Source organism: Miscanthus floridulus, chromosome 1 (genome assembly GCF_019320115.1).
Source record: "Miscanthus floridulus cultivar M001 chromosome 1, ASM1932011v1, whole genome shotgun sequence".
Classification (NCBI taxonomy): domain Eukaryota; kingdom Viridiplantae; phylum Streptophyta; class Magnoliopsida; order Poales; family Poaceae; genus Miscanthus; species Miscanthus floridulus.
In genome coordinates, this window is record NC_089580.1 from 82,433,853 (window position 1) to 82,445,177 (window position 11,325).

Below are 11,325 nucleotides of genomic sequence, written 5' to 3' on the forward strand. Positions count from 1 at the left end.
CCCCTACAAATTAATTTGTAGGGGCGGCCCGAAAACCGCCTCTACAAATGCATGATTTGTAGAGACGATTTGATAGAGATGGCTGACCAAAACATCCCTACAAAGAGTTACGAGCCGCCCTTAAAAAACATTTCTGTAGTATTGGTATCTCAGTCCATGGAATGAGCGATGGAGCATGTGCGTTTGTATGATTGGAGGAACAATGTGGCTTCAAATTCAACAGCGTGTGTACTTTCTGAAACTATTACTATTCCTTTCAAAACTATACATCGTTTTGCATTTTCCTAGATGTACATCATATTTAACAAAATAGTAAAAACTACTTTATAAAACCAAGGCCAAAATGACTTATAGTTTTTTTTGGCGAGGAAAATGACTTATAGTTTTTTTTTGTGAGACCCAGTTACAGACGCAGATGCTCACAAATAGGAACGCACACTCACCCCTATGAACACAAGTAAAGACACCATACCTCTATGAGCACCCCCAAAGAACTGAGTTAGAACCGGCAAATCTCGAGATTGACTAAAGGAACAAAGGGGTTAGCAGAATAGGTATACTGTTCGAGACGTGCCAAATCTGTTCTAGTAATTGTAACCCATGAATACCTATAGGATCTGGATTTGACTTTGGGAACGAATTTGAAGGTTGGTTAACTAGAAGTCATCCATGTATCACTGGCAACACCCATAAAATAATATAGGGCTATCTGCACAGATTTCGGAGGGTCGTTTCTCGGTTATAATTGAAGGCTAAGGTTTCTTTCTTCGAATAATACCGTGGGACGTTGTTGTTTTGTAAATTTTTTAATTGAATTGTTAAATTAACTCTTTATGCTGCGATGGAACGTGTCATTATGCCAGTATTCAGGACTTATGTGCATCAGCACATGCCCATAACTACCAGACTTTTGACGTGCTCGAGCTAATGATTGGTTCTGATGCTTGCATTTCGTTGTTCTAGCTCCTGGCTGCTAGCTGTAGCTAGATTAACTAGCACATCAATCTTTGCGCCTACATGTGCTAGATCTCAAAACATATATATAGGTGCCATATACTAACCTTCTTATACAAAACATAGGCTCAATGCCAATGTTTCTTTGTGGTTTTGGTAATTAAAATGACAACACAATAAATAAAACTAACATATGTGCTAAGATGTGATTCACAAGTTTATTTAGGTCCTAAGGATGCAAGTAAAGAATCAGTGCAAAATTTGAAGAAAAAAACTAGTCAAAAAAGCAAAAACAATGAGCACTAGATAATCCTAGGCTGCAGAATTTGAACACAGCCGACAATCGGCCGAATGTTCTAGTGACTAGACTTATGCATTTTGACCCAACACGAGCCTCGAAAAAAAATCTTGGCTCAAACCTAGCCTGATGTATTTATGTTGATTATATGCATATTAAAATTAGATGTCCTCCTGTCTAGACCTAGCTCAAGCCCAACCCAGAAATAATGACCAGATGAAAGCCTGTGGGATGGTCATATATATATATATATATATATATATATATATATATATATATATATATATATATATATATATATATATATATATATATATATATATATATATACAAACTGGCCTTGTTTTGGCACATCTCGCCCCACAAAATGCTTAGGCCTTGTGCTGACCTCGAAATGGGCACCGTGCAAAATGGACTAGGTGCGAAGAACATAAACTACATAATCGAAGAAGCACTTGACAATCAACTGAAGATGGGAATTCCATACGGTTAGGATGTCAACGGACTAGATTGTCCAACTGTAAGGAGAGATGAGCACCAAACAATCTACATGGACCAATGGCTAGTTCCAATGGCTAAACGAATCAAATTGCACATAATAGACCACACCGGTGAGTGTTATTTTTGTAAGCCCTTTGCCATAACTAGATTTATGTGCAGGAGCTATATATACCCTAGAACCACTGATCATGTGGGGTGGTGGAGTCCCTTAAAACTATAGAAAGCTAGTGCAAATGTGTACCACTCTATCCATCATGTGAGTGCTTATAAGTGCCTATCTTCGTGCATGAGTGATTAGACCTTAGCTTCGTGCATGAGTGCCTATTTGTGTCCTCTTAATCTTGGTGTGTCGGAGCCTTGGTGGTGCAGTGACGACTTGCAGTTTTGGGACGTAGAGACCGGTTCCTTGGCTGAGAATCTACATAGTGGAGGATATCTTGGTGACGACAGAGTTGTGGCAGCAAGTAGTGAGTCTATCACTACAGCAGACGCGTGCTTTGCCGAGTGCAATTGCACTCGGTAAAGAAGGTTTTGTACTCGACAAAGCCTTTGCCGAGTGCTGCACTTGGCAAAGAGGTGTCGGCATATCTCTTCACGGCAAAGGCTTCTTTGCCGAGTGCTTTTTGTCGGGCACTCGGCAAAGCCTTTGCCAAGTGCCGGAAAAGCACTCGGCAAAAATTTACACTCAGCAAAATGAAAATGCAAAAAAACCCAAAAATAATAGTAAAAATTTTCAAAAAAAAAAATTCGTGGGAGGCTGCCACCAGCCAGCGCCCGCCTGTCTTCAGCGAAGTCGGTGCATTTTTTGCGCTAAATTCGCGGCTAACGCGGCCGGTGGGATTCGAACTCACGACATCTCCCTCGCGTGTCTGCTGCTCTACCACTGCACTACACTGTCACTTGTGTCTCGATTCCGTTATCTATCCTCATATATTATACTAAACCGAGAGTAAATTGCTTGTTTGAGGCCCTAAACGAATTCAAATCAAAAAGTGGTCAACTACAAAGTTTTATAACTTTTCAAGATCTACAATTTTCATTTAGGAAGTTTTTCCATTCGAGGTCGTTTGAAAAATTCAAATTTCAAATTTGAGAGATTTAAACGTAGTTTTGCATGATAAGATGATTTCAAATCAAGAAGTTGTCAACTACATAGTTTCATAACTTTTGAAGATCTACAATTTTCATTTAGAAAGTTTTTCCATTCGAGGTCTTTTGAAAAATTCAAATTTTAAAATTTTCAAATTCAAACGTCGTTTTTGCATGACAAGATAATTTCAAATCAAAATGTTGCCAACTACAAAATTTCATAACTTCTCAAGATCTACAAAGTTTATTTTGGTCATTTGTTCATCCGACATAGTGGTAGTAACATTGTTCACAAATCTTATATATCTCTCTTCTACTTTCATGAAACTAATATGAGAGATATGAGAGATGTAGATTTTATGAACAACATTATTGTCGCTTTGTCAAATGAAGAAATGACCAAAATAAACTTTGTAGATCTTGAGAAGTTATACAACTTTGTAGTTGAAAAGTTTTTCATTTGAATTCATTTAGGGCCTCAAAAATTGCTTTGAAAAACTGATTTGCCGAGGGCCAAAAAAAATGCACACGGCAAAATGCCTCTTTGCCGAGTGCCAAAACAAAGGCACTCGGCAAAATACATATTTGCCGAGTGCCAGAAAAAAGACACTCGGCAAAGACGCATTTTGCCGTGTGCCAAAAAATAGCACTCGGCAAAATACATATTTGTCGAGTGCCAGAAAAAAGGCACTCGGCAAAGACGCATTTTGCCGTGTGCCGAAAAATAGCACTCAGCAAAATACATATTTGCCAAGTGCCAGAAAAAGGCACTCAGCAAAGACGCATTTTGTCGAGTGTTTTTTTTTTGCCGAGTGTATTTTATTTGGCACTCGGCAAAGACCGTCTTTGCCGAGTACCCGATAAAATACACTCGGCAAAGCCTCCGGCACTCGGCAAAGTGCCGGTTTCCGGTAGTGTATGTGGCTTGTGGCACTTATCTTGGTGGCAAGACCAACACCGTGACTAGAGAAGGCTTGGTGACCGGGGCCATATTCTTTATCAAGCTTCAATGTGGGCTTGGCAACTGACACTACCATGTCTCAAGAGTTTGTCCTCCCTTGCTTGATCTTAACTTACCACATTTATGGTTCCCCTTGTGAGTCTTTACATTATTTTAGAGTAGCTTAACTACTTGATATTGGATTGGCCATAGGGTGCACAACTCCTGGTGGTTGGGTCAGGGGCAGAGACGGGGGGGGGGGGGGGGGGGGGGGGGGGTGGGGGTTGGGGGTGGGTGGGGGGGGCGGTGGCGGGCAGCGGCCCAGGCCCCCCCCCCCCCCCCCCCCCCCTATGAATGTGAATTTTACACTAAAAAATAAATTTTGAAAATTTAATACTGTTGGCTCCCCTAATATTTAAAAAAATCAATTTTCTGGCTCCGTCCCTGGGCTGGGTACGTAAAAAGAGACACTAGATAGACATACAGGTGCACATTTTGCAAGATAGTTATTTTTTATTTATTATAGAATCTAGTTAAGCTCTAGTTTGAAAAGTTTTTAGTAATCCAATTCATGTTTATTGGGTCGCACTCGTACCCTTGCTGAGGTCATTGTTCCTTTCACTCCTGTACTGCTCGAGATGTTTGTTTTCGTTTTTCGTCTATCAAAAAATCTATCTATAACTCTTATAAACCAAAACCCCGCTACAATATTTTTTTGCAATTCCGTGATGCCACATCATCTCAAGGTAAGCTCAATTTACAGTTCCACCAAATATCATCAAAAAATGAAGAGACCTCAAAATAATTGATGCAAAACCATCGAGGAGCCAAGGGGTCACGTAATAGTAATAGTATTTATTCGTCATGTACAACATGCGACTCCACACAATAGATTGAAATTCCACCACACCACTTCCTCTCCCCAATGCCATATATATTTTGCCTCGACCCAAGCCACTGCAGCTTGACGCATAGTCTCGACTGCAGCATATGTTCTATATCTCCTCGCCTCTGGTTCCCGTGCCTGGTTGTCTACTATGGTGTAGAGGCGAACGCAAACCAATCGGCACCATGTATGCAGCAGATGCCATCAACAAATTCAGGAGTAAGGCTGCACATTCTTCCTCTTCCTCCGTTGCTAGAGAATCAATTCCCTCTACAAATTATATTCTCAAAATTGTAGTCTAGGAATTTCTCCCTTTTTTCCAGGATGCTGCTAAGCTTTTACTTCATAGTTACGTAATCATCCATTTTCTTCAATTTCATTCTATATTGAGTTTGTCCTTACAGTTTTAACGTGATTACTCACTTATTTGTTTACTTCGTTGCAACTATCCAGCCTTTTTAGTTTGCACAAAATTTGATGTTCCATGTTCTATGGATCGAAAAAGTACTAGAGGTTAAACCACTACTATTTGAATTTTGGGCATGCGCTTACATTTTCAAATAGAAAAGGGCTTTACTGTGGTACTCCTAAATGATTATGAATCATTCAAATAGAAAAGGGCTTTACTACGGTCCACTTACTAAATAGTTTTTACTTATATAGTTTCTTATTACATAGCTTGCTACTTTTAAGAAAGTTCCGTGGCAATGTGCGCGGAGTATCCTTCTAGTTATATGTGTGGTAATTTTTTTTAAAAAAAATAGAGTGCTCAAAATTATGTGATAAATATATTGGTCAAACTGTATAAATATCTATAATGTAACAACTTGGACAAATTATTGTCATGTATATTGATTTAAATGAATTGTTAAATATATGTGTTGTTGAAGTAACACTTGGCTATTGAAATATAGAAATATATGTTTATCTTTTATGCATGCATGTACAATGATATCGATGATGACATATTACATATGTTTGCATTAGATTATTTTTATATATTAGTTATTATAAAAATGAGTAATTTACAAATATATCTAATTTATGGACATTTAACATTTTTTTACAAATAGAGGGTAATTTTGACCATCAATTGAGGGGTATATTAGTTTAATTGTAATAATTCCAGTGCAAATTTAGTTGTTACTTTTATTTTATTTATTTATTTTTTTTTTGAAAAAAGTTGGATATTTGTGAAGCACGAATAGTAGATTAGATGGTTATTATTATAACTAAATCGATTGTTATATTTGTTTTGTACCCACGTACTGTGTGATTGTGTGAATTATTCAAAAAAAACATTAACTCTTTGTTGGCATCTCCGGTAAGTAATTGTAATATTTCCTTAATCACAATGACAAATTACTCTAATTTTCCGCGTCCAAATAAACCATGTTAAGTAATGAATGTTCTCCGCAAGCTTAATCACATTTAACCACATATTTTTTTGGAATAGTTTAACAACATAACTGGGTACTCAGGTGACTATTTGTTTTGCGATTACATAGTAAAACTCATACACTCTCAACGCATGCACACTCACGCTATCACTTTGAGCATCTTCAAAGATTGGGCCGATAAATATTCGAGATTGATGAAGTCACCACAAACGTCTTGCTTACGACGGAAACGTTGTCTATCACTGAAAGCACAAACATCGTTAAATCTAGAAAAATTCGCTCCCACGAGGAGTCAAACTTAGGATCTGAGGTGCTACTAAGGCTCTTGTAACCCCTGGCTTTTTCTTGTGTGATCCACCATTTGACGACAATTTTAATGGACCTCGCTCAGATTGAGTGAAGAGAGATGTGTCGTCGAGCGCATGATTATTTTGGATGGAAAAAAGAAAGAAGGATTTTTAGAACAAAGGTTATGTTTAGTTCCAAAAAGTTTTCCAAAAAGTGCTACAGTAGCCATCATATCGAATCTTGCGATACGTGCATAGAGCATTAAATATAGACGAAAAAAATTAATTGCACAGTTTGGTTAGAAATCACGAGACGAACGTTTTGAGCCTAATTAGTCCATGATTGAACACTAATTGCCAAATAAAAACGAAAGTGCTACAATAGCCAAATTCCTAAATTTCGCGAACTAAACACAGCCAAAGGTGTTGGAGTTATCTCATTATGGCTTGTTATAATTTAGCGATAGCTGAATGCTGAACCAACCATGAGCTTTAGTTAACATGTTACAGATTAACTTGATAAGATCATGTAGTATGTGCTTCGGCTTTCCACTTGGCACATTCTATGGCACCAATGCAGCCGGCGTGGACTTGGATCGGCTCCAAGTTGATGTAATGTAACGCTTTCTTTCAGGGGTCAGCGGCGCGGGTGTCGTCTGTGGTGGTTGACGATGCCAGTGGTCGGGTTCCATAACTGCCTGTCATGTGCATCTATCACGTCCCTTGGACTTTCTTGTGCCATATGGTTCCTTTAACTGCGCAGATGTGAATGCCTGACAGCAGAACGGCGCCGTCGACGCCATCCATGAAATGGTGGCTCAGCAGCAGCAGAAGGCAAGTGCCGAAACTAACCGTAGTTATTAGCCAGTAAGATTTCTGAATGAAACATGTGGAGTGCACGTTCTCGGATAGCATATGCTAGCTCCGTCCCAAAATAAGTTACATTTTTACGTTTAGACTCCTTGTTTGACCGTTGGTCTTATTCAATTTTTTTGTGCAAATAATAAAATAAATAAGTCACTATTAAAATATCTCTAACAATAAAATAAGTTATAATAAAACAAATAATATTTATATAAATTTTTTTAATAACGGTCAAACAAAAAGTCTAAAAATAAAAAACGTTACTTATTTTGTGACGGATGGAGTACAGGTATAGTGTATAGTAAGTATATATCTACAACGTTGAAAGAGATATCTAAAATTCAAGAAATATATCTACAGCGTTTATTTTTTTGACAACATATCTACAACGTTGAATGAAATTAAGAGCAGGCCCCACCCTAGCTAGCCATTTGACCGAACCACAAGAAACGGCGACAGGAAGATCCAAGCACTCTGCTGCTTGCAGGTTTTAGTAGTAGAAATTCTGGGTTGTGGTGTAGGTCTGTCCGAACTGCCACCATCCTGGCACGACGTTGAGGAGCTGGATGTACTGCCCACCTGTGCTGGTCACGGCGAAGCTGAGCCCCTGGCCGACGAGCCCAGCGAGCGCCTGCCAGTTGGCGCCCCAGTTCCTGGACATCTGGATCCACCCCGTGTTGTCGCCTTTCACCCAGGCGGCGCCCACGGAGCCACTGCCCGCGAGGTTCTGGATGTTGACGAGCAGGAAATACTGGGAGCCGGCGATGCTGAAGCGCACGCCGCCGGTGCGCGAGCACTTGACCTGCTGGTACAGGACTGGGATGATGCCGGCGCCGTAGATGCCGATGTTCTCCCACGCCGGCTGCGACATGTCGAAGTGGGGCCGGCCCGGGCCGCACCACCCGCCGTTGGGGAGCGCGTAGTTGGCCGGGCACAGGTTGGTGGCGGACACCGTGATGGAGTAGCCCGGCTTGCAGGACTGGCCGCCCGGACGTGACGTGTCGCAGGTGATGAGGTAGCACTGCCCGCACGACGCGCCGTCGTTGAACAGCGTTGAGCTCAGCGCCGCATTGTTGACGCCGTACCCGGCGTTGTACAGGTTGTCGTACCCGCACGCGCCACCTGCATTGGTACGTGCATGCTCGCAGTTAGCAAAATGTGCATAGCTCTTGCGCTAGAATCAATGGATGCAATGTACAATTATTAAGAGCTTTGCTTACCCATGGTGCCGGAGCCGTCGGGTCCGCCGTAGAACGTGGCGGTGCCGGGAGACCAGCCCGCGGCGGCGAGCGCTAGGCACGCCGAGAAGGCTACGCACAAAATCAGGGACCTGTTCATTTTTACGACTACGATCGAGGTGGATTGGCAATGGAGAGATCAACCGTACAAGTTCTGGACTTGTGCGATGAGATGAGATGCATGGCTTTGGCAGGTCAGTGCTTAAATAGTGGATGATCTAGCTAGCAGTGGAGGGGCAAACCAGAGGAAAGAGAGCGACAACTCACGATAGGTTCGGTGGGGCCGTGGGGATATCGATCGATTAGGGAATGATGGTCGTGCCTTGAGCGCGTCAGAGAGCACCGTACCTTAGGCAGAACAAAGGAAATTCGGGCCGTGTTCCATCGAAGCAAGCACATGCATATGTATGCAGGTGCCTCATGCACGACGATAGCTAAGCTCCAAGGCCTGACTTTCGAGCTGGAATTAATCATGGACAATTGCTTTAATAATTTAATTTATCAACGTTTTCATATGCTAATGATTAGCCTATATAATATATAGGTTAGCAAAGAACTATCAACTAACCCGAATTCTTTCCACATTAGTTCGTTGAAACTCTTATCAACGTCGCAACCGCTCCGGAACATCAATTTGTTTTGTTCGTGGCTACCGAGATGTGTCACCGTCACCGATACATGCATCATGTTGTAAGTTGTAACTACCTTAACGCATCAGTCCACGCCTAGCTGTTACTCGCTCCATCCGTTCAGGAATGATAAGCGCATTTTGATCAAACAAAATAGATTGTGACCCAAATTTATCTTACAATATATGTCTATTGCTAAAAAATCGATGTTACCTTAAAGGCACTACGAACACAAATCTACCGATACAAGTTTTAAGTCCTAAACTCATATATAATTTGATTAATTGTTGATCCAACAAACTTTACAAAACTTGACTTCTACCTGATCAAAGTATATTTGTCATTCTGAACAGGAGTAACTAGAAGGCAGGTACTGATCCAGTGGTGGGGCGGGCGGGGCTCTAGGCCCCCCTACCGCCGCCAGACCCATGGAGCCCCCCCCCCCCCCCCCCCCCCCCTAGCCCCCTGCCCCCCAAAATTTTTTTGCCATGGATGGTCCTTGAGTAGAGGCCGAAGTTGTCTAGAGTTTGAAGAAGCCCCCTAACATTTATCCTGGATCTGTCCCTGCTTGCATGAGCTAATTATTGTTATCTAGCGAGCTTTGCCCATTGGAGTTGCTTCTTAATCTATCCGGTAAATAAACAATTTAGGGGTTCGAGTCCATGCAGGTCATGACCTAGTAATGAATGTTCCACTACTCATACTTGTCTATATAATCCACCGCTATTGACAAATTCAGCTAAGCTAGCTTAGATAGACCCTGATGATGAGTTAGTTAGTTAGGGGCATTGCTTGATCATCTTGGATGAATAGATCTAGAAGAATATATGGGTTGTTGAATCAATCATTGAAATGTGCAAGGCCATTCTTGGATGATGTTTTGCTACGATCATGTGCTTTTGTGATCATTTGATTGAATTCCATCCCATCATGAAGGCAATCTGGAGTTAGCGCTTCAGAAAATGGTCGTACCTAAGAACATCATTAATAGCCGTATGTAGAATACTTGTTGGAGTTCACTTCCGGTGGCGTAGGTTGTTGATTTAGCTGATGCTGTGAACCAATTTCGCACTTCATTTCCCAAGTTATTTTAATAACCAATAGGACCATGTGCTTATACTATTATTTTTCCACATATATGGTAGCTCAAGATAGATCAAGGTAGGTATAGCAGACAGTCTTCCATAGCGCATTATACACAGTTGTGCTTTTCACACCTTAAAAAAGAGAGGTAAGATTAAAGTGCAGTGGTCTAATTTTGCAAATACATTAGAAGGGCTGCTTTATAGATTTTGGAGATATTGATTCAATTAACATCTAGGTACAAGACAAAAACTAGGGATCCATCTCAATTAATCAACTTTTTGTTACTTTTGCTCATAAGACACATCACGCTACATTCACATATTTTGTTATCTTTGTGATAATTTGCTTTGCAGTTTTAGAGTTTAGTATTACTAATAACTTATTGCACTACAATTCTACAAAGATATTAAAATTACTGATTATGTCAATTCCAACACAAGAAGACAAAGTTTATACTAGTAGTTCAGAACCAAAACCATTAACGAATGTGTAATATATGAATTCAAGTGTTTCCCTTAGATTTTTGAGATCCTCTATAGTATTTGTCTTAAGTGGTGATGAACCTTTGATGTAGCACTCTTATGTCTCTTTTAACATATATCCCCACAAGGGTGTATCTAGTAGGGAAGCTCCTTACAGGTTAACATCTTGAAAAAACATCATACAAGCAGAGTGTGTCAAGTCACATGCAAAACATGGGTAATTTTTTTTTTTTTGCATAACTCCTTATATTTTCCAATAAAAAGGCTTCAAAAAAATTGTCGGGGACCTAATACTGGGGTACTCAAAGAGGAGGAGTTAATAACGTCAGACGTTAATGGTTCCGAACAGACAAGAACGCAGCTACACTTCTTGCCCAAACGACTGAAGATTGGCTCCGCCTTGCCCGACGTCTGAGGGCAGGCTCCGCCTCGACCGACATCTGGGGGCAGGCTCCGCCTCGCCCGACGTCCGAAGGCTAGGCTCCGCCTCACCCGACGTCTAGGGCAGGCTTCGCCTCGCCCGATGTCCGAGGGCTAGGCTCCGCATCGCCCGATGTGCCAGGCTAGCTCCGCCTCGCCTGACGTCTGAGGGCAGGCTCTGCCTCGCCCGACATCTGAGGGCTGGGCTCCGCCTTGCACGACATCCCGGGTAGACTCCGCCTCGCCCGACA

General features: G+C 41.4%; 1 protein-coding gene across 1 annotated transcript; it reads right to left on the reverse strand.

Moving 5' to 3' along the window:
- Positions 1-7,709: 7,709 nt before the first annotated feature.
- LOC136488501 (expansin-A31-like) lies at positions 7,710-8,563 on the reverse strand. Its single transcript, XM_066485422.1, has 2 exons — positions 8,440-8,563; positions 7,710-8,341 (listed from the first exon to the last, which is right to left on the reverse strand). Exons 1-2 carry the CDS (start codon positions 8,555-8,557, stop codon positions 7,710-7,712), a joined length of 750 nt encoding a protein of 249 aa, XP_066341519.1. The 5' UTR covers positions 8,558-8,563.
- Positions 8,564-11,325: the final 2,762 nt, after the last annotated feature.

What these genes read in the sequence shown, in the direction of transcription:
- LOC136488501 (XM_066485422.1), bottom strand. Translation starts at nt 8,557, where the DNA reads ATGAACAGGTCCCTGATTTTGTGCGTAGCCTTCTCGGCGTGCCTAGCG. An exon ending in CGACGGCTCCGGCACCATGG is followed by an intron (nt 8,342 to 8,439) that starts GTAAGCAAAGCT and finishes GTACCAATGCAG; the next exon opens with GTGGCGCGTGCGGGTACGAC.